Consider the following 27,916-nt stretch of genomic DNA (forward strand, 5'->3'; position numbering starts at 1 on the left):
GAGCTCTAACCCGGTCCTGTTTGGATCTAAACCCGGTCCTGTTGGAGCTCTAAACCCGGTCCTAAACCCAAGGTCAAACATTACAACGAGACTCCCCATGGGTCAAGTTTCAGCCTTCTTAACTTCAACTTCACAAGGTCAAAGGTCACAAGAGCCCATGTGCTCTCACTCTTTAACCGTTTGACGTAGGAAGGTTTCTGGGTATTAAAAAAAGCCATGCTTATTCATATTATTTTTAGATGTGTTAAATTATGTTGTGGTTTGAACGTTTGTCAGAAGATGGCAGCAGATTCCCTTTTACAGATGAAACCATCAGAAATAAAAGACTTTGTCTGCTGAAGTCTTAGGAGCAGTTTTACATTTTCAGGACCTAAAACTACAAGTTGGACATTTGATCATATTTCTCTATTTTAATGAGCTTTAAATTACAATTAGCTGATCTTTTCTGCTAGAGTCAGCCCCTCTTAGACTGAAATATCCAGAACCCTGATACGTGACGGCAGATGAAGCAGCTGTCGCATCAAATATTATAAATTGGGTTTCTTATCCAGTCATAATACTTCCAGTGTGGTTGGCTATCTGAAAAAGTGTTTCTTTTCCTGCTTTTGTTCAGAAGTTACCCAGCACCTCTTCAGTCTCTGTCACCACATCGTGTCTCCATAAATGAGTTTTTTTTTTCTTCCTTTTTCCATTGAAGAGAGGTTGTCGGGGAGACAATGGTGAGCAGGAAAGCCTCAGGATCAGAGAGCCTTTGGCCTTTCACACCCTTCCCAACAGAGCTGACTGTGCCTCACGTTATCAACGCCAGCAGTTTATCGTCACCCCATCTCTGCAGAATGACAGGTACCTATTGTTTTTGTTCTCTCAGTCCTCCACCGCTATGACTCCTTTCCGTGCCGGCTTAGGACAGGATGTGGTGGAATTTTTTTTTGCATTTGTTTGGTATTTTCTGCTTTACTCCTTAACGTGTTTTACATTGTTCATCCCACACCAGGGGAATATGATCAGGATTTCTATTTTTACAGACGGCACAAATAGGTATTGCTCCTTTTTTTTTATTTTTTATACATATATCTGACCCATATGAGTAGAAAATCACAAAGTTTGCCCATTTATTGTTTTTCTTAATATTTTATTTTATTCTTGCAACGTAAAGAAACATGAGGCGTCTTCAGCAGAGACACTTCTGAGCAACAGAATTGTACAAAATCATAACTTTTTCACTGGAGACGGACTCCTTCATCACAGAAAACATCCTGAATGTGCTTTGAGTTTATTTTGCTGAAATAAGCAAGACCTTCCGCCCAAATAATTTGTTTTCGTTCTGAATATTGCTTCAGAAGTTGGGATTTTTCCTGCTGATGCGAACGTTAATGCGTCCCCACCACGTTGGCTTTAGACCGGTGTTCCTCAACTGGTGGGTCGTGACCCAAAAGTGGGTCACGGAGCTGTTTTCAGTGGGCTGCGGGGCTTTGTCTGAGCAAAAACAATGTGAAGAAATAAAATCACTCGTCTGATTGTTACATCAGTTAAGGTTGAACAAGTGACCGAATCATTTTAAGGAGACAGTTTAATTTTAAGGGAGCTGTAATTTTAAAACTGCTTCTCAGTAATTGGACTTTTTTTAATTTCACGATTCAAAAAAGTCTGAAGTTACTGAAGTGTGACTTCAGTTATGTTGTGTTGGCTTTCTGTAATATTCTATTCTACGTTTTGTGTTGAGACTTGCTATTAAGGGCTGATGGTGGGTCCAGTTATTTCAAACTTTTAGGATATAAAAAAGGGAATTTTGTATATATTCATTTCTATATAGTAATTCAACCGATAACACAAAAAAGGAAAAAAAATATTTCAAAACTGGTATTCTAGTGTCCAGTTTAGTTGGAAGTAATTTAAATTTATGCAATCCTACTCCTTGTCTTCCTAATTAAAATGTTTTTGTAATTTAATAGCTGTAAGAAAAAAATACAGACGCGTACTGCTTATACACACACATCCTGCATAAATATATCCATCCAAAGAAATATATTCACACTTACCCACATATACCCATGTTCACAAACACCAGCTTAAAGAATTATTCATCCAAATTTTAGTTCAGATTCCTGCTTCTTCCTTCGCCCTTAATAAACATGACCTCAGAGACTGTGGTCTTAGTTTGGTGGGATGTTTTTATTTTATGGTAGAGCTGCCTGTGATGAACTATCCTCTCTTTAAATCTAAAAGGATTTGACTATTTATACGTTGACATTTACACAGCAGTTCTTTTTTGGCATTGCTAACAAATATGATGTATTTTTTACTAAATTACATGAGCATTGAAGTATAAGTTTAAATATTTTGAGGCACAATAAATGGGTTGCTGTCTTTTCTAGTTGATGTATTTTTAATTTTACCAAAAAAAAAAAAGACTCCCAGCTGTTCTTCTGTATTAAAAAGGTTTATGTTGAAACAACTTAAACAGTATTAACCATCCTACACCATAAAACAGTTAAAACAAGACTTTTATTTGTTAATTTAGTCCAAATACTCCCCCATTTCATAGACTTTATGTAAAGGTGCATTTAAGAGGATAATTATATATAATTTAAAGAAGCGTTAAAGACAGACATACTGTAGATGAATCAGGCAGCCGCAGATTATTTCCCAGTATCTGAAATAAACCTTTAAACTTTAGTTTCTGTAGTTTTCGTGTGTTTTTCTTCCACTCAGAGGAAACTTTGTGAGCGCTGGTGCAGCTGGAGGCTGCGCTCTGACAGAGGTCGGTCAGGAAGCAGAGAGGAGGGGAGGGCCAGGATGGACCAGAAGTCTGCCTCCAGCACCTTTTATAAACAGTCACACACCTATGGGTCAGCGTGGACACACATCGATGCATCGAGGATTAAACGCCTGACGTCTGTCGTTTCATCCTAACAGTCATCTCAGCAGGGAAGATCACATCAGAGGGGAAAAGCCTTGTGTGCTTTTGTTTTTGGGGTTTTTTTCCCAACGCAGCCACATTATTTTGGTTTAGATCCTCAAAAACCAGCGGGAATCATTTCGCCGCCACCCGTCATGTACAGCTCCAGCTACTCTCGGGCCAAGCTGGGCCTGGAGTCCAGGGAGAAGCTGCACAAACCGAAGGGGAAGAGCTGCGGCTACTACATGAAGATCTTTTTATTCTTTTCATCCCTCATCCAGTCGCTCATCATCGTCAGCCTGGTGCTTTTCCTCATCTATGGACAGCCGGAGAAAACTGCAGAGGAGCAAAGGGTCAAGGTTAGTCACTAACAATCTTCAAGAAAATGTAGGATTTACCAAAATTACGTACCTGAAGAAGTGTGTCCAGGACAGCAGTTCACCTGTACCTCCAACAGTCCTGTAAACAAGGACAGGTTTACTGATATTTGCTGTAGATGCCTTTAATGCAGAATGTGAACGTGTGGATGTCGCCTCATGTGTTGTGTAGGAGCTTGAGCTCGGCTTCAACGTGCTGAGCGAGAATAACGTGAGACTGAGGAAGGAGAAGGGCGAGCTCGGAGCAAAGCTGGCAGCTCACACTGCAGAAAAAGCTGCTCTGGAGAAAGTGATGTTGAAACTGAAAACCGATGTCAACAACACAGAAGACCTGAGGAAAAAAGTAGTAAGTGTGGACGGAAAAACAGTTTGTTTTTGCCAAATTATAGGAAGAGTTGTGTATAAATTAACAAGCAAGGCTTTAAATGAATTATTTTACAATCTGCAGCAGATTAGGAACATTTCTTTGCGTCTATAGGTGTTTTTCTTTTAGCTCCCTATTGGTCACCATCAGCAAAATAAACATCTAGATCATTTATCATCTTTTTTCTTAATTTTTTTTATTTTGATAGATGGCCTGTGAGAGGGACCGTTTCATGGCAAACAGCAAGCTGGCACAATGCCCCAGCCGTCCGGCCCACCCTCCTACGGTCATGTCCAACAGTAAGTTTGGGGTAATAATGTATTTGCCCATGTCTGTCTGTTAGCCTGTGTCTCATGAACAACTGGACAGATTTTAATGAAACTTTCAGAAAGTAATCATTGGAGGTACGTCTACAGCCCATTACCTTTTGGAGTCAGTCCAATTCAAGATGGCCACCACAGCTAATTCACTTAGCCAACACAAAGCTGGTTGTAACTTAGTCATTGCTTAGACTGCACACATTATTTCAAGGTTTGACTAAAACGGCTATAAGTCCATCCCTTCCCATCATGTGATGATCTTAGTTTAAAATTTGACGAGCAATATGCATTTCTTAAAGGAATGCTAGGCCTTTAATGATTAAAAACAGATCTGAAGTCAGTTTGTTTTAAGGTAAACAGCATGAAATCAGTTTAGCAACTGATAATTTTATGCCTGGTTTATTCATGAAGTATTGTTTGATCATGAACAGTCTGTTATGAGCAAATAACGGTGTTTGAAGTGGAATGATGCAGGTGTTTGTTCTCCTCTGAATCCTGCAGATGAATTAAAGGTTTTGCAGAGTCACAACAATCAGCAGAGAGAGCTGATCAATCTCCTTCAGTTAAACTTCACTCAGATGGTTCAGGACCTGAGACAGGAGAGAGACAGTGTCCTGAAAAACAGAGACGTTTACCTCGGCGAGGCCACCATGCTGCGCAGAGAGAGCAGCATGCTGAGGGAGCAGCTCTCCACCTACACCAGGTGCTTTTTATCAGTCCGTATGAGCTGGGTTCAGATTGATCTCATAGTAACGTTGTTCTTTGTTTTAATCAGGAAGTGCAAAGAGGACTTTGCTAGTTCTCTGATCGGGATCCAGACGGTGACTAAAAAGTTTCTGGAGAAGATCAACAACGTGTTTCCTCCCCACCTGACCTTTCACCTCACCTGTCGAGGCCAGAACGAGCAGCTGGAGAAGATAAAAAGCAGCTGCACCAACCTCTCCACAGACATAGAGAATAAGTTCCAGCTGTACCTGGACAACGTGGGCAACACTGTGCGTGGATGTTTTACGATTTGGGTCTTGAATGCCATGAAATGCTTCATTTTTTCTTTTAACTATTATGGATTAAAGATAGAAGGATTTCTTTTTCTTTTTATGTAGTTTAGTGTAAGGAGTCAAGAAGTTAGATGGATTTACAAAGTATTTTATTACAATTTCAAATATAAAATCTAAAAAAAAGGGCTCAAAGTAAAATGTACAGTAATTCCCCCTTTAAAGAAAAGTTAAGTAGAAGTATAAATTAACTTTGTTTCTGACATGGGCTTCTGGAGTTCAGAGATAAGATCTCTGCCAAAACAACCTTTTGCAACTAAAACTTTCCTAAGACCTCCCCCCCCCCCAAAAAAAAAAAATATTTCTAACTAACTATTTAAAAAGGAAACTGGTTTCTAATGGGAGGAAGCTGACTCACAACATTATTCCTGATAAATCTGGCTAAAGAGACAGACGTCCTGTGAGGCGAATTGGGGTCAAAACCGAGGTGAAGCGGTCAGCTCTGCTGACGCAGCGGCACACGTATCCTCAGCTTTTACTCTTAACAGCCTCCAATAACCTCCATCAGAAATCACAGCTTGTTCCGCTACAGAAATTTACTCTCTTAGCTTTAACTTCAAATAAATAAATAAATGTCTTTGAATGAAATCAATCAAATGAAATGACCACAAGTTGAAATCAGTCGTTTCTTAGCCCTCTGCAGTTGATTTAGAGCACTTTGTTGCCATTTAGAAACCAAGAATAAACTAAATTCATGCCTCCTTCTTCCTCCTTTAGCTTCTATAGAAAGAAGCAGCTTATACCTAATTATAAGAAACTCACAGCATTACATTTACAGCTTTTAATGGAAAATGCTTTCATCTTCCAGGTGACTACGATTCAGTTCCAGTCCAGCCAGCTGGAGGTGCAGAACAAATATTTGAACATCACCCTGCAGCAGTGTGAACACAAACACAGTGAGGCGGTTGCCAAGGCTACCAAAGATTTAGATCTCCAACAGAAGCGTTACGATAATGAAGTAGGTCTCATTTTAGTGCATGGATGCCAAACTACTACTTCTTTTTCTTTCAGCTGTTCCCTTTTCAGGGGTCTTCACAGCAAGTCATCATCCTCCATCTAACTCTGTCCTCAGTCCAACTCCCTCCATGTCCTCTCTAACTGCATCCATAGATCTCCTCTTTGTCTCCAACATCCTTCTACCAATATACCCGCTGTCCCTCCTAAGCTCATGTCCAAACCGTCTCAGTCTGGCCTCTCTAACTTTATCTCCCAGTCCTTCAACCTGTGCTGCACCTCTGATGACCTCATTCCTAATCCTGTCCATCCTTGTCAACAACCTCAACATCTTCAACTCTGACACTTCCTGTTCTGTCTCCTGTCTTTTTGTCTCCAAACCAAACAACATGGCTGCTCTCACCACTGTCTGTAAACCTTTCCTTTGACCTTTGACCTTTGCTGCCACCCTTTTGTCACAAATCACTCCTGAAACTTTTCTCCATCCACTCCATCCTGCCTGGACTCTCTTCCTCACCTCTTTACCACAAGTAGTCCTTGAAGTCCTGCCCCTCTGTGACCTCTGACCTTGTAGCCTCACTGCTCCACCTGCCTCCCTCTCATTCACACACAGGTGCTCTGTCTTCCTACTGCTAACTTTCATTCCTCATCTTTCAAGTGCGTACCTTTTTTCTTTGTAGCTTTTCTACCCACAGTTTGGTGTCCATGCCAAACTGCGGGTGGAAAATCTACAACAACAACAACAAAAAAGCTTGTTCTGCAGTAACTGGTTGAGTTTTTATGTATTTGTTATATATTTTATTACACAATATATATATATTTTGTAGGTGGAGAGATTACTGATTGAGCAGAACCGACTGAGAGAGGAGAAACTTCAAATTGGCAGAGAGCTTCAGAAGCTGACGCCACCCAACAGTAAGGTAAAATACCTCCAGAGTCAGTCAGTGGTTTTAAAAGCTCCATGTTTCAGCATTTATCTGGGCAGCTGTGCAGAGGAACAGTTCGGTGCGATTTGGAAGGACGGAGAAGGCTGCAGCAGTAGGAAGTGTGGAGATGCAAGATAATCAAGCAAAACTGTTTTTTAGGAAGCCATTAAGTCAGAAAACAGAGCGGGTGAAAGTCAGAAAGAGCTGCATAAACATCGGATATTAAACAACATTCGTTTCACAGGCTGGTTCTCCAAATACTGGTTCCCCGCAGACGGCACCACAGCAGGTCCGGTCCTATGGTGGCACACCCGGCAGCAGCAAAACCCTAACAGTAAGATTAGAATATATGAACACCGGAGTCGTTTTTATAGCTAATTGATGCCATCTGGGTTATATTTTTGTTGAAATCATAAAATAAAATAAGCTGAAGTTTACCCTGTGAGGCTGCGGTAGAGAAAGACCAAACGATTGGTAAATATTTTAAAGAAATTGGAAATGATTACAAGATTTTCTAAAGGTTGTTAAATAAATGTTTAAATGATACAATTATTGTTATAATTTGTTAAATGAAAAATGCATATATTGGTGTTATAGATCAGCTATTGTAAGTCCTATCAGTCGACCTCTCGTCTGCACACAATACAGCACAACATCAGCCTTATGATAAAAACTCTTTCTATGAGATGGTATGACAACAATCACAGTTCAAATAACCCAATCCCTGTACAAATATTTGTATCTGAGCCAACTTTTAGGATATTCCTCTCTTTAATTCGATCAAAACGTTAATTCTTTCACGCTAACTGTTAATGTTTTGTCTTTCAGGTGGGATAAATCGAGCGTCGTCCCCTCCTCCAGGAGTGAACAAACTTTTATTGGACATGTATAAATACTCATTACCAAGCTGTAGATACAGCTGCAGGATTACCAGTTTATCTTTGTTTGTAACTCGTGGTTTGTGTTTAAAAAGTTTAAAATGAGCTGTACAAAGTTTCTGTATCTTTAAGATCAGATGGGTGTAAACATTTAATTGACAGGTGTAAATATTAGATTTTTTGTGTCTCTCACTGTTTCTATATTGAGGAAAATCCAGTAATATTGTCATCAGCCTCTTGTCTTTCTGGCAGTGAAAAAATAAATATAACACAGCTTTAAGACGGAAACTCGAGCTACAGCTGCTCACTTTACAGCTATAAAGTGCTTTTAAAATAGCTGCACTTGAGTTTCCTGATGCTTCATATGGATTTCTGATGCAGACGTAAACACGTTATTAAATCTGCGGGGCTGCTCCGAACACAACAACTCAAACGATGTCGTGTTTATGACGAGCTAAAAATGGGTCAACACTGTTAACTACCATTTTTATGGCACTTTTTACGGTTTCAGTAGCGGTTACAGGAACTGATCAAGCTTTACTGCTTCCTGTTTCTTTCAGAAGCAAAGAGCACAAGCAGTTCTGCAGCTGGTGTCCCTTTTTATGATTATTATGGGTTCATTTTGGTACACACAAAGAGACAAATACATAGATTATATGTAAGCTTGTTTTATCACTGAATTTTGTAAAAAAAAAAAAGTACACTTAATAAAAAATGCCAAATTTTTCCACCCTGCATTGTTGTAAGTCATTAAGATGGGCATCAAAATAATGTGCACGGCCAAATTTAGGCTGATTTTCAACAACTGGTTGGACTTTATGAAGTGAGAAAAGACAAAATATTGTCATTATGTTCTATTCTGAATTAAAGGAGATTATCATAAAATAGTTTTTATGGCACATTTTAGCTTTAAAAAGTCAACAAATTTTATTTAATCATTTGAACAATATTTGGTAAATAAAGGGGTTTATTTTGATTTATGCCTACAGACTTATTTAATCAGCCCTGTGACTGCTGGCCTCCAGAATCTGCAGTTAGTTTTACCTCAAAAACAAAGTTTCTGCCAATTTTCTTCCAGGACTTTGAGACGCCATGTTGCCAAGAATGAGAACAACTACTAAAAACCCAGTTTACGTAACTCGTCCCGACGCCAGAGCAGAGGCAAGTAAAGAGAAATCTATTTATTACACAATAATTTACAATATTTGATTTACTAAGAAAACAAGCAGCTGCGCTCCCTGTAGTCATGGATGTGAGCCCAACAGGTGAGTCTGTCTGCTGCCTCTCAGCAGGAAATCATTTGTTTAACATTAAGGGGTCCTGATTCCATGTATAGTCCCGGATGTGGGGAGAGGGTGGAACTGGTTGGTTCCAGCTATGTCAGCTTTACATCTCAGGACAACCACTAATCAAAACCCACAGGAAGCTGACAGACGGCCTAAAGTTCTCGCCATCAGTCAGCTAGAGGCCTAAATGTGACAGAAAAGTAAAGCTTCAATCCAAAAATACCTAAAAGAATGAGGATCACTCCCCTTTGTTCAGAATCTAAATGTTTTATTCAGGATAATGACTTGGCTCAACACATGGATACTTTGGAAAGGGAACTGCTTTGATCCAGATCACAGACGGTAGAAAAAAATGGAGCCACCCATCCGCTGTCGTACATGAAACCGAATTCAGCGCCACTAAAAACCAACAAGCCCTGCCTCCAAAACATCACTGGCTGGACTAAATAAAATGTTATCATCGAATCATTCCTACTGATGAGCACCTTGGTCCTTCTGGAAATGATTCCATAAATCAAAACATTTAACACTTTTGTCCGATCATCTTTAAACTACGTGTATATCTTCAGCTTTGACTTCAAACCTAAAAACAGCAGTTCACTAAGCAATAAATGATCTTTTCGTTTATCAATATCACCCTAAATGTTTTGTCCATGTCTATGGGTTCTGATGTTGATCTGTTAGGTTGGTTTAGGTTGACTTTCATATCATAAATCTGTATGACAACAGGTGCCACTTTTAGCTGAAACTGCCCAGGTTGTAATTAATCAGGGCCAACATGAGGGGGGTGAGGGGAGCCGACGGGAAGAGGAAGGGTCAGGTAGCGCAGACATCAGTTACTCCGGGCTGCAGCCGGACGAATGTCGTCAGAGACTGGGACAGAAGAAACCAACTGGGGAAGACGGGTGAGGAGTTCAACAAAGAAACATAAATATTTGATCAAGGCCGGATTGACAGGCGAACAAAGGCTGCAGAGATCTTTGCCTAAACCTCCCCCCCCTACCCCTGAGGGGGAGACGGGTCACTCTGACTACTGCTTTATTGTCCGTCATTTCACGCCCAGAACAGGAGAGAAAATGCAGTTTATAATAGAGCAAAAATATACACGCACTTGTACAGAACGTTATAACAAATACAATGACTACTGGAACAAAACATACTCCTCACTGATCCAGCCTCAAATATCTTATGGCAGAGGGGGAAATGTGTCTTAACTGGTTTCTCTTCTCTAAACAGAGAAGATGTAAACTTAATAAGGAGACTGTGATAAGTGTTATCTCAGAGTTGGACTACTCAGGTTTCCTCAACATTTACATTATGCTTTAGTCAGCTTTTTATTGCCCAAAGATGAAGCGTAATGTATTGTTACGTTTCTCAACATAAGATTATATTAGTCTAAAACGCTGGCATGAAAGATGGCGGGTGATATGCATTCCTTCAAAGGATGCCAGGCCTATAATTTAATCTGTGCAAAAAAAAAATCCATCCTAAAATGTTCATAAAACTTGTTCTTCTTTAACTTCATGAGTGTTAACTATATCTTTAATCTTGTTGACACTCAACTATTCATGAGAGGTTAAGTTTTCACAAAATTTAGAAATATTTTTTTCCAAACACATGAATCTTAAATGTAATTGGGTGCATTTTTTTTAACTAAAGTCAGCAAACTGTACGACCTCCCCGACTTCCACCACCCTCATTTCAGGAAACAAGAAACAAAAACCACATTTCAGCAGTAAAAGCAGCCACTGCTGGCCTCTCTGAGATGTCCTCAGATTGTAAAATGTTTTAGCGTAATGTTGCAGCCCTGGAGGACCGTACGCAACCATCAAAGGCCTGGAAAACATTTTAGATGATGACTTCACACTTGCCAAACACTTGATCAGTATATTGGGCTCACGAGGCACTGTCATCATCCTAAAACTATTTCAGCCAGATAAAAAAAGGCCAAAACAAATATTTTTGTCTCAGGAGGAGAAGTATGATGCAGCCAAGAGCACAGATTGCGCATGAAGCTGGGAAAAATGCCAAGTGTGTGCCCTTTGTATTCCAGTTAGTTCACTGATATTGTGAGACTGTAGAGTCTTCCTCTCCGGGCGGACGGTGATTACCTGGACTTTATGTTCTCTATTTTCCAATGCAGAAGTCTTTGAAGATGATATCCAGGATCTCCTCTGCCCCGACCCGACCAGTGATCCTCCCCAGGCTGGTGAGAGCCAACCGAACCCCCTCCGCTGCCAGAGCGAGGTCGGCGTCTCGGTACCGCTGGTACTGAGCCAGGGCTGCCGCGCACTGCTGCAGGTGGGCCCTGTGGCGAGCCTGAGTCAGGGTGGGGGCACCACACAGAGGGTCACCACACCTGCAGAGGAAGTGAAGGGTACAAAGAGAACGGAGCAACGAAACACTCGTCACATTTTATGGTTTAGTTTGTAGATCAGACCAAGAACAGCAAAGCTCACCATCAGTTTAACCATTTGGATTCCACTTGGTTGCTCTTATTTTCCGACAAATATACATATAATTACTAAAGTAATGTGCAAAAGTTTCCACATTTCTCTATATTTTGCTTCTAAGCTGGTAAACTTTCTTCTAACCGTTTCAAACTAACCCTACGAATAGTTCTTCAGACTTTCTGAAGGTTTGTCACAGTTTTTCTTTTCATTTCAGTCCAATATTTGACTATTTTTCTCACACATCCTTTCAACAACACCACTAGTTTTTTAATCTTGATGAATAAAGACTCACAGAGTTTTGACACTGCTTTGCAGCACAGTGAGGAAGTCCTTCAGTCCTTCGTTGGTCTGACAGGAGATCAGACAGACAGCAGGAAGTCCAGAGACCCGTCTCAGCTCCTGCTGTAGCTTCTGTGTTTGAGCCTCAGGTAGCAGGTCAGTCTTATTCAGCACCAGGAGACACTTCTCTGCACAGCAGGTCAGCATTCATTCAGATGACTTTAAGCTTGCTACCGAAACACAACTTTATTGGAACTTCGGAAACTTCATGCATTCTTTATTCCACTTTTAAAGCTCTGCAGAGTCAAAGTGAGGCTTGTGGAGCAGGTATTTACTGAGCACAGTGAGTACACCCCAGAAAAAGTGGATCCCCATCAACATGGCCACACTCTACTCCTTAAAACATAGCTTCAAATACTCCAGAAACGTTTAATTTCAACTTTACTGACCACTTTAACTTTCCCAGGAGCTCAATGAAAGACCCGTAAGAATCAAACCCATAATATAATACCTGTCTCAGGCTGTTTCAGGGAGGGCAGCACAGTCCTCAGGTGGTCTGAGAGGAAATCTGCAGCTTGTTGTACGTCGGAGGGGAGACGGGTGGAGTCCACAACCAGCAGAGTCAGATCAGCCTGATGAACCCTGGAGCAACAAAAACAGCTTCAACCTGCAGCACACTGAGGTTTTCTAACACTTCGGTTTAATTTAACCTATACATCACAGCTTATTTTACTCCTAATGTGGAGAAATATAAACAATGCAGCAGAAAAAAAACTTGTCTTTTGTTGATTTGTTTCACAAAAGGTCTACACCGCCTGGCCAAGAAAGTCACAGTATTTTGTTGGACCAGTGAAACTTGGTTGATTTGTGGCATTTGCCGATATCAGAGTTTACGCAATGTGAAAACATTCATTTCCATCCTGCAATATTTTTTTTTTTTTGCCAAGATCTTGTAATGAGGATGGGAAAGGAAGGATGAAATGGTCTCCAGCACATCCCCAATTTTCCCAAGGTCCGAACTGTGTTGCGTGCCAATCCAAGTGTAAAATACACGTTTCCTGCTCCTTGAACTACTTTTTCCAGCATTTTAAACACAATAAACCCTGGAATCCCCACTGTGGAAAACTACACTGTTGATGTAAAACTTCTGCAGGTTGTCATCTGACGTTATTTTTATTCACACTGCTGAACAAAGACATGCACACACAGGCTTATATGAAAGGCATTAGACAGGATGTATGCATCATCTCAATTATCACTCTTCTTACTTTGATGTATCCAAACTTTCTGCTTCAGAGTCCAATCTGTACACTGTCTTGCAAAATAAGTATTTTATTTCAATTAGCTTCTTACAAAATGAGTTTTCTTTAAACTACACAGTTGTTTTGTCCCAAATTCTTTGAATCCTGTTTGCATTGTGCATATGGAAATGTTCGTACTTTCAGACTTTGTTCAGACCTTAAGCAAAATCTGTCCTCAGTAATCCTCAGCGTGCACTGAAAGTGTTTTCACTCAGACCAACTTTAAAAGAGCTGAACCACTAAGGAGGTGGTCTGGAGCCCTTTAATAGTCTGTCCTGAGCCTCCATGTAGGACCTCCTACTGAACTGGCATGACCCACACAAGCAGCAGAGTAATTACTGGACAGAGAAACAAAAACGAAGGTTGTTTCAGCTGCCGGCTGATTAAAGACAATCAAACAGCCATCCTTGGGAATTTCCAGATGATGACTGAAAGCTTTAATGAGCTGTTTCTCAGAATCCATCCATCCATCTTCTTCCTCTTATCCGGGGTCGGGTCGGGGGGGCAGCAGCCTAAGCAGGGAGACCCAGACTTCCCTCTCCCCAGCCACTTGGGCCAGCTCCTCCGGGGGAATCCCAAGGCGTTCCCAGGCCAGCCGAGAAACATAGTCCCTCCAGCGTGTCCTGGGTCTTCCTCTGGGCCTCCTCCCGGTGGGACGTGCCCAGAACACCTCACCAGGGAGGCGTCCAGGAGGCATCCTCACCAGATGCCTGAGCCACCTCAGCTGGCTCCTCTCGACGTGGAGGAGCAGCGGCTCGACTCTGAGTCCCTCCCGGATGACCGAGCTTCTCACCCGATCTCTAAGGGAGAGCCCAGACACCCTGCGGAGGAAACTCATTTCAGCCGCTTGTATTTGCGATCTCGTTCTTCCGGTCACTACCCAAAGCTCGTGACCATATATGAGGGTAGGAACGTAGATCGACCGGTAAATCGAGAGCTTTGCCTTTTGACTCAGCTCTCTCTTCACCACGACAGACCGGTACAGCGCCCGCTTCACTGCAGACGCTGCAACCAATCCACCTGTCGATCTCCCGCTTCTCAGAATCGTTTTCAGTAAAAACATGTTTTGTTGAGATTTTGTTAATCAGAGTATATTACAGGACTCGGTGTGATGAGGTTCTCTTTAGCTTGTTTGTTCTGATTGTTTTTAGAGCTGATTGGACCCACAGTGGTCACTGTAAGCTATGAAGCACTGTGTCAATCAGAGAACAGCGAGTAGTGTTATGTTACAACATGTTCACCTTAAGCACAGCGCTGATGTTACGTTCACAGGGAAGATGTACAGAAAACCGCTGACGGCCATCAGCTCACCCTGGACTTTCACGGGTTAAAATCTTCAGTCTTTCTTGAACACTTTTTCCTAATCACCCATATCGTGTCTGTTAGGCGATTAAGTTCATCAAGAGATAACGCTACACAAATGGGACTCAAATGGCTCTGTTAATAACAGTTTAGATGTCTGAATGTTTGTTGCTCAGCTGACAGCCCCCTGTGTGACGTGGCTGTGCGTGTACCTGCATACAGAGAGGGTAATTGACATCCCATCGCTAAAACGTTTTACCTGCCAGGTATGAAGTGCCAGGCCCGAACTCTTGTTTTATTTTTTAATGAATTCAACAAAATTTCTGAGTTAAATCCAATCACAACCATTAAAGACCGTTTTCCTAACAGATATTTTCCTCCCCCAGAAATGTTGTTTACCTCTATTCCTCAAAATGTGTTTTCTGTTTGATGTTTTGTTGGTTTAATGCAGATCAATAATTTAACCCTTTAGGAACAGAGCCATATTTTCACATTAGGACATGATGTGACTTTCTGAGGAAGGAGAAGCTGCTCCCGGATTCATTTAGAGGTAAACGAACTGTTTTCAGCTGAAACACAATTTTTTCTGCAGTACTTTTTTAACAGAACCCGTCTGATATTTTTAGTATATTGTGAAGCTAAATAAACACTGAATGAAAAGCACTTGAAATCTTTCCGTCTCACGTCCATCTGAGAGTGAGGTAGCAGCAGGAGTGACAGCGGATGCTTGTTCTTACCACGTCCTTCCTGTAGTGACCCGGGTCACAAGCTTCTGGCCCGCTTCCTATAGAACACAGAGTGCCCGCCCTTCCTATAGAGGCATCTAATCACCCCAAAAAATACTAAAACTATGCAACATTTTACACCCAAATCTGGAATCTTGTGAGACATGTTTACATTCTCCTCAAACCAGGAGAATCTCGTCTGAATCTCACAAAAAAAAAAACCTTCGTCATCTTGATTTTTCTTTTCTTTCTTTTGTTACAATTGCTTTTAGTGTAATGATGTAATGACTAATTGTAGTAGCTGAAATTTGCTCCCTGCCAAGAACACAAGTAGATTGGGAAACACTTGACTTTTATTCTCTTTGGCAAGAAAATGATGATGTTATAGAGAATATTTGTTATGTTCTTAAATATTTCATTGACTAAACACTAAAATTCAAACTTAGAGTGCATCATTTTTAATCATATTACTAAAATTCAGTATATCAAAGATAAACCAATGATTTTTCCTCCTTTCCTCATTTTGTAATAAAACATATCACAGTCCAGCTACCTGTTTATAAGTTATTTCAGTGGTGTTCATCAGTCAAAGTGTTCATTCTTCTTCCTCTGTTTGCATGTTTATATGTTATAAAGCATCTAGTGTTTTCCTCGACGTAAACAGAAAACACAGCTATCAGTGAATCCTCACACTCATATGTCCAATCTGTCCACATGGGAAAAGTCTCATAAATAAAAACTCTACAAGGAGGAAAGGTGGCTCTTTGTTACACAACCTCCTGAGTGTGTTTGTCCCATGTATTTATAACCACGTCTCAGCAGTAATATAAACTGTGGCAGCAACTCAGACATTACAGAAGAGACTTATTTCTTCCTTTCTTTGTTGTCCAGAACATGCTTCATTCTCCAAACTAGTTTGTGGTGATAATTATGAGTTAAATTCTTCAAAATGTCTGTTTTGTATGACTTTGAAGGGAAAATTAGGTAACCGGATTATTTTCTAATGTCTTTAACTGATTTTTTATTTTATTGCGAGCTTCCTCCTCCTACCTCTCTCGGGCTCGGCGAACCCCCTCCTGCTCCACCAGGTCTGAGCTGTCTCTGAGGCCAGCCGTGTCGCTCAGGAGGACAGGGAAGCCCCCGATGTCCAGCGCCGTCTCCACTACATCTCTGGTGGTCCCAGCGATGGGAGACACAATGGCTGCAGGTCTCTGACCTGGAATTAAAAAAAAAAAAGAAGCAATAATTAAGGGTCCTGGGAAAGTTCATCTATGGCAAAGCTGAAGCAGCTTCAATACACAACACAAGACTTCCAAACTCTGTCTGATGAGCCACTTTATCAGGTCCAACTGCAGGTTAATACAAACAGCTAATCAGCCAATCACAACATCAGAATTTAATGCATATAGACATTGAGACCGAGCATGATAATGGGGAAGAAAGGGGATTTAAGTGACTCTGAACGTAGCGTGTTTTTTGTGCCAGATAGGTCAGTCTGAGTATTTCAGGAACTATCGATCTGCTGGGATTCTCATGCACATCCATCTCTAGGGTTCACAGAGAATGGTCAGAAAAAGAGAAGCTATCCACTCATCAGATCTCATCCAATCCAGCACCTTTGGGATGTGGCGGAACGGGAGAGTCACATCATGCAGCTGACAAATCTGCAGCAACTGTGTGACGTGATCATGTCGATATGGACCAAAATCTCTGAGGAATGTTTTTAACACTTGGCTGAATCCATGCCATGAAGAATTAAGGCAGTTCTGAAGACAAAGTACAGGTAAGGTGCTGTTGAGAGTATTATCCTGTAATCAGGCTAATGGTAAACAGTTTTTTTTATTATTTTGGGTGCAAATGTTGGTTTATGTGGTCCCATCTGGCTTAAATGTTCCACAATATGTTTAAAAACCTGCAGAGGATTCTCAATGTATAAATAAAACAAGACAAATACATTAGAATAATAAACAGCAAACTACTGTAGACAAGATATTAAATCAGTTTAATGTCAAAGTTCATGAATTAAAAGCTTGTTTGAATAAAAAACACTAAACATTTAATACATCAAGCTGACAATCATGATTCTTTGAGTCTTTTACTTTAAAAAATTGAAAACTTGATTTCGGCAGTAATGTCTATATTCTTATGACCTTCAACATGTATGAGTTTTACTTTTAAACGTCACGAGTCCTCTCTACCAGCACTGTGCTGCAACAACCGCTCAACAATCACCTGATGGTAAACAGGTCAAGATGTTATCTAAACCTCCAAATTCCTCAAACTTCAATGTCATTGTTCGTCTGTGGGATGAGCAGGAAACCCAGCTCCGGCCCTTCGCTCCTCACACGACCTGAAGAATCTTCTGGAAACATCTTGGTGCCTGATAACAGCGGACACCTTCAGAAGTTTTGTTTGGTCTGTGGCTTGAAAGGTCAGAGCTGTTTTGTTGGCATAACGTGGGGATGTATTAAAAGATTACTCAACCCAAAGTTTATGCTTGTCGGGCGATATGCATTCCTTCAAAGATTTATTTTGAGTTGCTTTGTTTGCATCTGAGGACATGGAGAGCTGCAGGGAGATGATCAAGCCCCTGAGCCTCGTTTTGCCCGTGTGTGACAAACCTAATTCATCCTTATGTAATCGTCATCACATAACGCTCCCGCGTCATTATTTCTCCCTCCTGTTCGGATACGAGCCCTGAACAGGACAGGACAACATGATTCCATTTTAAAAAAATACGTATTATTCTGATAGGAAGCTCTGACGATCCCCTGCCAAGCTTCTGTTCTGGAGCGTTTATATAAACCGATTCTAAATGACTCCAGGAAGCAAGATCTCAAACAAACATAATGTTGAAACACAAGGGTCTCATTAAGTTCACACCAATTGTGTATACAAAAATACAAATGGAAGTAAAGGTGACTTAAATAAAACATTTAAAAATGTTTATATTTATGTAACAAAAGTCCAACATTTACTTCTATATAAATAGTTCCTTAAAAACAGCTCATTGCTGTTTGCTGCATAGCAATTTACAGATCATGACTCCTGCTGTCACTAAAAACACTGATCAGGTTTAAATTATGTCCTTTTGTTTTTATTATGGTTAAAGGAGACACAGGATAGCTACAACTTCACAATATGCTCCATCTGTCCATATATTAAATGTTGAACAGGAAATCCCAAAGAACTAAGAATGAAAAAATGCTTTATCAGCACCTTTTCAGAAATACTATATTCAAAATTATTGAATAAGGATTGAACAGCGCCTTCATTAAAATCCATCCAGTGGATCATGAGGTATTTTGCTAACAGATAAAATAGGTTGACTCCAATACTTCAAGCTAAAGTTTTACGCAATGTGTAAACGACTCTCAGCCAAATATCTGTTATTACAGTCATTTTTGTGTTTTCTAAAGGCGGTGGGGCTAAGGTTTAACAGTGAGGTCCGTATTTCCAAACTTTGCTTTCATATTTTACCCCCAGCCCCCCCGTGTGTTACGGTGCAGTCGTTTTCTTGGCTCTTACAGAGTGTGTTGAGAAGGCTGCTTTTCCCTGCGTTGGTGGCTCCTGCGATGACCACCTGGACCCCACAGCGAAGCCTCTCGCCTCTCCTCTCATCCTTCAGGTGCTGCTTGACCTCCGCCTGCAGATCACACACTGAACGGTCCACTGGTGGAGGAGAGAGACAAAAAGACGCTGAAGGAAACAGCACATGACGAAAAACACCTGTCCTTTGGAGTTTGGTTAGTTTGTCTGGATGCCACGGATCATGAACTTACAAGAGACTAAAATAGAAACATTTTTTGTTTTTTCTTTTAATATTTTTGTCTGACGTCAGCACAATATTTCCCACTATAAACATTTAAAAAATGAGATCATTTATCATAAGTCCACAGGTAAAAATAGAAGATTTATGCCAACTTTGATATGTTTTGTAACAAACCTATAATTAATTGCTCTTCTGAGACGTAGCTCTGTGCCACTAATACAAACAACTGTTTCCTTGTTTTAAAATTTTAAATCTTTTTAAGTCTTCTAAAGAAATCTGATAACTCCAGTCAGCAGGATACAGATACAAAGAAGGAAAATCCTTCTGTAGATCAAACACAAACAGGGAGAGTCTGGGAAATCTGGACACTTGGAGAATGTTTGGGCATTTTGGTGCTGCTGACACAATGTTCCTGAGATTATTTCGAAAGGCAAGATTAATGTTCTTTTTACACTTCCTACGGATGTGGTCCTTTGAGGGGATTCATACCCATGGTTTGTCCCAGCAAAAAGAACAGCAAAACCTGCAGACATTTTCAGTTTCACCTAAAAGCCAGGAGCTAACTTTCCTGTTGTTTAACACAGACGTCAGCGAGCAGACGCACCTCGCTCTAAGACTCCATCCTCAATCAGCTCATCCTCGCTGAAGTCTATAAACGCCTCGACGTGAGCTAGACACTGGCAGAAAATCAGAAGAGAAATATTTTGTTAGAGTCTCATAATTTAGTAATAGATGAGATGAACAACAACACAAAAAAACATTAAATTGTTACTCAGTCAACAAAAACCAGGTGAAAATGTGGAAACAGAATGAGGTAAACTGAGTACAGCCCATAATTCTTTATGATTATACGAGTTTCTCACATGACTGTGAAGGAAATCTAGTCCACAGTTTCATTACAGTGAAGTTTTAAACCAGGGGTAGGCAATCCTGGTCCTCGAGGGCCACCATCCTCCATGTTTTACTTGTTTCTCTGCTCCAACACACCTGATTCAGAGGTAAAATCACCTCTTCATGTTCTGCAGAAGCCTGTTAATCACCCATTGATTCAAATCAGGTCTGTTGGAGCAGAGAAACAAGTAAAACATGGAGGATGGTGGCCCTCGAGGACCAGGATTGCCTACCCCTGGGGTGAAATTCCTCAGCAGCATTTCAGTCCGGTTCTGGTCTGGATTTATGCTGTCCTGTTGGACCGCCGTCTTGTTGCATGGACCACTTTGAGCCGAGCTCAAGATCTGAGGCTGCAGAACAAGCCCAAATCATCAGCACTCCACCACCATGCCTACTAACTGGTGTCAGGCATTTGTGCTGATAAGCTGAGTTTGGTTTTCCTCCAAACATAATCGTGTGCATCGTGGTCAAACTTTTTCCTCTTTGGACTCATTTGTCCAAAAGGACATTGTTCAGAAAGTCCTGTGGTTTGTCCAGATGCAGCACTGCAAGCCTACACTGCACTGGCTTCATGTCATTTAGAAGTATGAGATTTTCTTTTACTAACCCTTCCACAAAAACCATATATTTTGCCTTTTTCTCAATGTACTTTCCTGAACTTTAACATGATAACTGAGGCCTGTGGCCTTTAAGATAATAACTCTGTATATATATCTTCAGAATAAAGCTTTTGAAATGTCCCCTCCAGGATTTAAAATATATAAAGACATGCAATGTCAAAACAAAATGTTCTTAAATCATATATATCTGCATTCTCAGCAAAAATTAGTTATTTTTAATACTATCCTCTCGAAGTACAAGGCCAGCACTTTACATCCCAGACCTTAGTTTGTTATCACCTGCCACCGAAGGTCAGAAGATTTTAGTCAAAAACTCTGCGATGAAAGGCAGCAGACGATGTGCATTCCTGCAAAAAGATGCTAGGCTTTTATTTTTTAAGTGTTAGTCTGTACATTTAAAAAACAATCTATCTAATATAAAGCTCTAATAGACACCAAAATTAAACTTTTTCTTTTCCTTACCTGAAATCACAACAAGCTGCAGTTTTGTCTCGCTGCAACATCTCTGCTATTAATCTTATTCTAAACTACACAAGGAAAAACACTTTAATATTTCCATTAAAACATGATCTGATACTGTGGGACATACACACAATAGAGGTATAGCTGTAGAAAAACAGGAAGCATCCGACTCCAGCGTTTGGCCCGTCCAGTAATGTGGAAGCCAGTGGTTAAAAAGGTAGCATTGTTTGGGTGTCAGGTGGAGGTTTGACCCCTGTCATCGTACAGATTGCATACTTCTGATTACCTGCGTTCTCAGAGGTCTGAGCTCAAAATAATGATGCGCTGCTGGAATAACCGCTTCTAGGATCCAAAGCTGCTGACAAGCTGCTTAACAAAGCTTCTCCCGGGAGAACATCTGGATGGGTCGGTCAGCTCTGCTGCCAAAACAGTTCACAGTGCAAGAAGCTTTGGCCCCTTTCCACCGACATGAACTATTCAGCTGTGGTCACTGACCTCCTGTACTGCATCACCTCAGCAGCAAATGTGGGTAAAAGTGGATCTTTATCAGGTTTAAGTGTACATAAGACAGGTATTAGTGCCTATTTGCTACCAATTGTCAACAAGAAAGCACTACATATAAAACAGAGCTTTCAACAACTTAATAATACTAATATTAAAACCTAAAGATATAGTTTATTTATGCTCTGAACCTTCAGATAAGACCACTATTTTAGTACGAAACACTAACTGCTGGTGTAACTTTTCACAGCTGCATCAACTCAACTCTTCCTTTTTGCTTTCCTTCAGGACAGACTGTTCTTTCTGACCACCTATACACACAACCTACACAGGATACGCTACAGATGGGAGCAACAATACATGGCAGGTGAAGTATGTCACCATTTACAGATTCGAACGCGGCACAAAGACGTTAGATGTTTCGAAAATAAAACATTTTAAGGATTTACCTGCAAAAATGTAACAGATGCACTTTTTATTTCATACTTGTTTTTAGAATATGAACAAAGATGCAGCTTTCCAGTTTTACCTCAGCAGCAAACACTCAGAATTACAAAGAGCTGACCTGATACCTTTGAAAACATTAAAGCATAATATTGTCAAAGTTATGTCTTATTAATGAAATATCATTGTGTTTGTATCTGCAAATATAATGGATCTTTAAGGTTTAGTTGAGTATTGTTTGTAAATATTAGTGTAACAAACACGTAGCACACGTCCTGCAGCAACATGAAAACAGGAAGGCTCCAACTCCTTTAAAAGCAGCCGTAGAGATTTAAAGAAAAAAACAGAAGAGAAACTAAAGCATTGTGTTGGTGTGAAAACGCTGGGGTCTGACCTACAGACCAGAACCAACCGGTTCTTTCCTCATCGGGGAAAATTCTGGAAGCTCATCCCATTTCTGCTTTGATGCTCATTCAGAAAATTGTTTTCCAAACAGGAATCCTGAACAGGCCTTCTTTTCATTTGACGCAATGGAGAAAACATGAACTCCCTCTACGCAATAAATACGCCCATTTACCAAAAAGCTTTTGGCCAAAGTTTAGCTGGAATGAAACAGGTACAAGAGGTCTTTCCTGACCCTTGTTTTATTATCGCACTGATAGCTTTCTAGTTTATTTTAATATAAAGAATTACCTAATATAAAAATACAGGATGCAATGGAAGCTTTAGCCTTGATTTGCACAAGTCAGAGCTGTAGTCTTATCTTATCTACTTTTAGCCTTTTGTTGTTATAACTGACTTGTGTTTTTAGATATTTATGTATTTTTTGGCATTTTACAAAATGCTTTTAATAGCTTATTACATTTTTTTTTGTTTGTGTTTGGAAAGCTCATATTTGTATATTTAATTTACTGCACACAAATGTTAGTTTATGACATTATAATCTGTCTGTAGCTAAGATGACATGAAATGATAAATGGACTGTAATTATATAGTATCTTTCTAGCCAACCAGGGTTTTTAAAGCTCTTCAGAAGACAATTATTTCCCCCATTTACACCAACATTCATACAGCACTCCACTACATCTCTACAAATCTAATCTGAACAAGAGAAATTGCATTTCCTGCGAAAATGCAGTGTGAATGCTTATTGCTGAATGATTTAGCTGAAAGCGGCTGAAGAAAAGGAAACTGTGATGAAATGTTTTAATCACTGAAATGTCTATGCAAGTTGATTTTGAACAGTGAAAGCTGTAGCCAAAAATAATTCAATGACTGCTGACCAAACTCCTAAAACAGCAGAAAAAACCTTAAATACATCCCAAAAAGTAGAACATAACCTAAAAACAGAAAAACAAACCTTTAAAACAGCAGAAAAAACATTAAAAAAGCTTAAAAAACCTTGAAGTTTATGTTAAACAAGCTGAAAATACACACACAGAAAGCCACACAGGCTCTGTGTGATGCTTTAGATCACAGTCAGACACTGATGGAGAACATCGGAGGCAATGAGGGGTTCAGCGTCTTGCCCAGGCACACACTACTGGAATCAAACCGCCGACTCTCTCATTACACTGATCCACAGCCCTCCTGTACTACTGTATATTTGGGTCAGGATTGAAAGTGGTCAACAAAGGGTTAAAATGAAAGACAAAGCTTTGATTCTAAAACCAAACAACTCAATATGCTTGAGCTCACTTTAATAAAACCTGCATACATCACTAAACTGTGGTACGAGTCAATTTGATCCAATGTTCCTTATCAAATCAATCATAAATCTTTACTTTAGCATCAGAAATCAAGATATTGTGTCCAAAATGTGAGCAGCAGTCTGTAAATCTGACACCAGACTGGACTCATGCTGCTGCAGAATGAACTACAACCCATTGTTCATGGCTAACATAACTCCAAATATAAATAAACATTTTCATATCCACCCTGAGTCCCTGTGACATCAGAAGACTTACTCGCTTCAGTTTGTGGCTCCAGTCCTGATAAAGTCGTCCCAGTTCTCCTGACATCTGTCTAAGAGCTTGTCTCCGCTGAGCCTCGGTCTCTGCGTGGATCAGATCCCCGAGCCCCTCCACCTTCAGAAGAATTTACACTCAGAGCTGTAGATTTTTATATATTGTATGGTTGTATTGTTTCCCCTTTAGTTCTTGCTGACTAGTTACCTGCTGCTGCTTTGATTGTATTTTATATATCACAGCCAGATTAATTTCAGCGAATTTAACATTTTAAATGTTTTTTCCTTTAAAAACATTTCTGCATTGTGTTCTTTAATTGCATAAACACTGTTTTCAGCTTATTCGTGAATATTTAATTCCCTGTAAATGTAAAAAATAACTAACAGTAGACCTCTTTTAATAAATATGTCTGAATATATCAATACATAAAAGCATGAATCTACAGAGGCCCAGCAGTTGAATTTATGCATGAATCTTTGACAATCCAATGATCCAAATGCCAAAGGCCGAAAGTGTGTAAATGGGGGGAATTTTTCCTGTTTACATTTCACATATTGAAATCTCTGCTGAGTTTTGACCCTGTTTAATTCCATTTTACCCTGTAGGCGAACATAACTCCGAAAGGCTCATGACGCAAATACGCACAAATCAGACTCATCACGTTTTCCACGCTCCTCTAACTCACCTCTGTTAAATCAAGCTTCCCTGCCTGAAAAGCCCTCCGTGTGAACTCCCCAGCTTCAGCAGGCCTCATGCCAGGCACGCTTCCTGCAAAACATACACATGCACAAACAAACACGTGAAGAAACGCTTCGACATATGCATCGATCGTGCACACAACACACATACACACACACACACAGAGCAGGATCAACGGCAGGGTCAGGACGTGACTCGGGGTTCACCGGGAATGACAACAGACACATCTGCGGGTTATTGAAGGTCATATATGCATTGTTCTCTCAACCATTTTTCAAATCTCATTAGCAGACAATAGTAAACACAAAACCATTCAGGAAATGGGGGTTGTGATCTATAATAAATATTGCAGTGGCTGATGATAATTTTATCAACACTGTATATCACTATTGGAAACATGTCACATAAATTTTGCTAAATAATAAAAAATCTCAGAATAAATAAGTGATAGGAAGATTTCTGCTTTGAATAATACAACACTGCCCTCTATCCTACAAATAGGGGAACTGCAGTGAATTATTCCTTGCCAATCACAAAGGGATTGCAATGCTTGCCAATGCAAATATTTTAAGCATCTTAGAAATAGAAATGCATGAGGCAGTTTTCTCTTTTAAGTCACGCAAAAGGCAGTCACATGACCCTACCAGATAGAGTGTTAATAAATCTTCTGAAGGCTTACAGCTTGGGAAATTGAAGCTATAAAGATGAATATATTTTGGCACAGACACATGTGATGTGCATCACATGACAGTTTATATTTGTTTGTCATGCGTTTTTTTTATAAAGATGTAGCAGTTGGAAGTTTTTACCCAGAGCCTGTAGGACAGCAGTAGTCACAGCAGGACCACCATGGATGTGGAACTCTACACTGTCTTCTCCTGTGAAACTATGAGGGGCTGATGACAAAAGCAGAAGAATAATATTAACAACAGGCTTTGGTTTACTGAATATCAAGCAAACGCTCCTTAGACCTTTGCTGCAGATGAAGTTTAGCATCTGATTTCATCTAAATATGTGCTAGAAGAAAACTTTGGGTCATATATTTCATTAAAACTGGAAGTGGATGACACCAAAAAAAGACTTGGAAATTGAAGTTGGAGGAGGATGTGGTTTTGCATCATTAACTGATTTATATTGCTGTTACATTCAACATAACACAGATTACATATGCTACATATACTACATATTAGAGACAACTAATGTTTAACCTGCATCATTCCACTAAAAGGATACATCTATGTTACAAAGCAAAAGACAAGACGAAGAGGTATATTAAATTTCAGATTGATAGAACCTTGGATACGTAAACAAAACAAACTTATGGGGCACTGAAAATTTAAAAATGTGGACTATAAATGAAGTGTGAACACATTCACCTGGAAACCACAGGACAAGACCACGGTCCAGCACTTCCTTGGAGCAGGGGTCTGTGATGCTTCGTAACAGGGCTGTTCGTGGAGGAGGCAGGCGGTGCGTGAGCCCAACCATACGCCTCAAGGCTGTAGCTGAGGCAGGACCGCTGACACGCACCACAGCCACCCCACACCTCCCGTGACCTGAAGACAACGCAAAGATGGTGTCAGCATCCGCCAGTCCAACCTGAAGTCCATCACGAGTAGACAGGAGACGGTGGAGACAGGGGCTTCTACTGGAGATAAGGAAGTGATAGCGTCAGGTTAGTAATTAGAATTGGAAGACATGTCGAACTAAATCAGCTACCAAAGTAAAATAAATGAATACATTCAAAAAGCTTATGAAACCCTGAAGAACTACTGATCAAGATGACTTTAAAAGATTACAAGAAACACTGGCTTCTTGGAAGCAAAGCATAAAAAACTGATAAGTATTCTTGAACGTTTAGACAATACTCTTTGAGTATATATTACACTGTATTGCAAGTATTTGCAAATATTGGGGCCTTAAATGTATACCTAAAATAATACTGATCTAGAAAAGTATTAATATTTAACAGAAACATCTTTCATAAAGAAAATATGCATTTTAACCTAACTTGTCCTAAAGGAACAGAAGATTAAAGTCACTTCTTTACATTGATTGTACACTTTCATCACAAAAACACTCAAGTATCTTTTGTCATAATTACCAGGGTTTAGGTAGTTTTAGGTAAATTTGAAATCTACGACCAACCTTGTTTGAAGTTTGCGAATCGCAGCTCTGAATATCCCACCATAAACAGATCTAAGTGGCAGCATAATTTCAGAACAACGAGCCAAATATTTAGGTTTTCATCTGTCTGTCATATGTTCTCATTGGTACTTTTCACCTGCTTGTTTGTATCAGCAGAACTAGTAAAGTAATGTTAGTTGATAAACACTAACAGCACGTTATTTAACTCAAGTTCTACGAAACCTCTATACAAAACAAACTTAAGTTGATCGTAAATTCTCCGCTATTTGATATTTTCTGCTACCTATGCTGCCATGCTGTGTGTTTCAATCAATGTTTTCAAAATCGCTGATATTTTCCGAGCTCCCATTTGTTCAGCGGCCGTCAATCTGCGGAAGGTCCCGCCTCCTGTGCGTCGTAGAATCCAGTCCGTCGTGGTCCGCCAACTATTAGTTCCGACCTGTCTAAATATAGCGCTTTGCTGCCCTCTCACACTCTTTTATTTGACGTAGTGTGCCTAACCAAGTCAGTACATATTTTGATTTGATATAACACTTAAAAAACGTTATTAACAAAATATTGGACAAAGTGAAAATAAAATAAAAGAGTGATTAATAAATCAATGAAACATAATCTAACAAAATAGAACATAATCTAATATAACTTACTAAACAAATAAATTAAGAAATAAAATTTGCACAATAAAGTCAAAATATCCTGTTTAAACAGGGCTTACTTTTACAGAAAACCACAAAAATGTCACATGTGACAATCGCAACCTTTTACATGTGAAAACATGTTAAATAATCAGGTGACACGTTAAACGCGTGTTTTGCACGTTTCCCATGTTCATGTGTTCCCACATAGACACACATTCTTTTTTTACATATGGGATTGCAGATGAAAAATATGCCAAATTAAAGCAGGGTTGTTGTTTGTTCTCTGTCATGGATTTTAAGCAGTGATTTAAAAAATAATCATTAGTCAGGGTAGTTTTAATTCGCAAAAGTAGGCTGTTCTATCAAAAAGGGTCTGTTACCTCTGTTTATAGATCTACCTACCTATCTACACACCTTTCCTGCTTGCATTTACCTATCTATAGCCTATCTATCTGTCCTTTGTATCCAAACATCCATCCATCCATCCATTCTCTTCCGCTTATCCGGGGTCGGGTCGGGGGGGCAGCAGCCTAAGCAGGGAGACCCAGACTTCCCTCTCCCCAGCCACTTGGGCCAGCTCCTCCGGGGGAATCCCAAGGCGTTCCCAGGCCAGCCGAGAAACATAGTCCCTCCAGCGTGTCCTGGGTCTTCCTCT

General features: G+C 40.1%; 2 protein-coding genes across 5 annotated transcripts; one reads left to right on the forward strand and one right to left on the reverse strand.

Annotated features, from left to right (window-relative positions):
- Positions 1-2,977: 2,977 nt before the first annotated feature.
- gtpbp3 (GTP binding protein 3, mitochondrial) lies at positions 2,978-27,012 on the reverse strand. Of its 4 annotated transcripts, none has more exons than XM_025005359.2 (13): positions 26,624-27,012; positions 25,852-26,120; positions 25,285-25,371; positions 24,462-24,544; positions 23,777-23,896; positions 19,496-19,568; positions 18,648-18,791; positions 16,170-16,335; positions 12,303-12,433; positions 11,805-11,979; positions 11,171-11,418; positions 3,311-3,358; positions 2,978-3,235 (listed from the first exon to the last, which is right to left on the reverse strand). In XM_025005359.2, exons 1-11 carry the CDS (start codon positions 26,686-26,688, stop codon positions 11,187-11,189), a joined length of 1,545 nt encoding a protein of 514 aa, XP_024861127.1. In that variant the 5' UTR covers positions 26,689-27,012; the 3' UTR covers positions 2,978-3,235; positions 3,311-3,358; positions 11,171-11,186. The 4 variants fall into 4 exon arrangements, with proteins under 4 accessions (XP_024861127.1, XP_024861128.1, XP_017268780.1 ...); XM_025005360.2 differs by having other exon boundaries at positions 25,852-26,031; positions 26,624-27,011; XM_017413291.3 differs by having other exon boundaries at positions 25,852-26,123; positions 26,624-27,011.
- plvapb (plasmalemma vesicle associated protein b) lies at positions 3,019-8,508 on the forward strand. Its single transcript, XM_025005361.2, has 9 exons — positions 3,019-3,258; positions 3,449-3,622; positions 3,849-3,939; positions 4,462-4,663; positions 4,736-4,955; positions 5,824-5,973; positions 6,797-6,889; positions 7,140-7,229; positions 7,724-8,508. The coding sequence occupies exons 1-9, from the start codon at positions 3,055-3,057 to the stop codon at positions 7,730-7,732; spliced, it is 1,233 nt and encodes a 410-aa protein (XP_024861129.1). The 5' UTR covers positions 3,019-3,054; the 3' UTR covers positions 7,733-8,508.
- Positions 27,013-27,916: the final 904 nt, after the last annotated feature.

This window comes from Kryptolebias marmoratus, linkage group LG24, assembly GCF_001649575.2.
Source record: "Kryptolebias marmoratus isolate JLee-2015 linkage group LG24, ASM164957v2, whole genome shotgun sequence".
In the NCBI taxonomy this organism is placed as follows: Eukaryota; Metazoa; Chordata; class Actinopteri; order Cyprinodontiformes; family Rivulidae; genus Kryptolebias; species Kryptolebias marmoratus.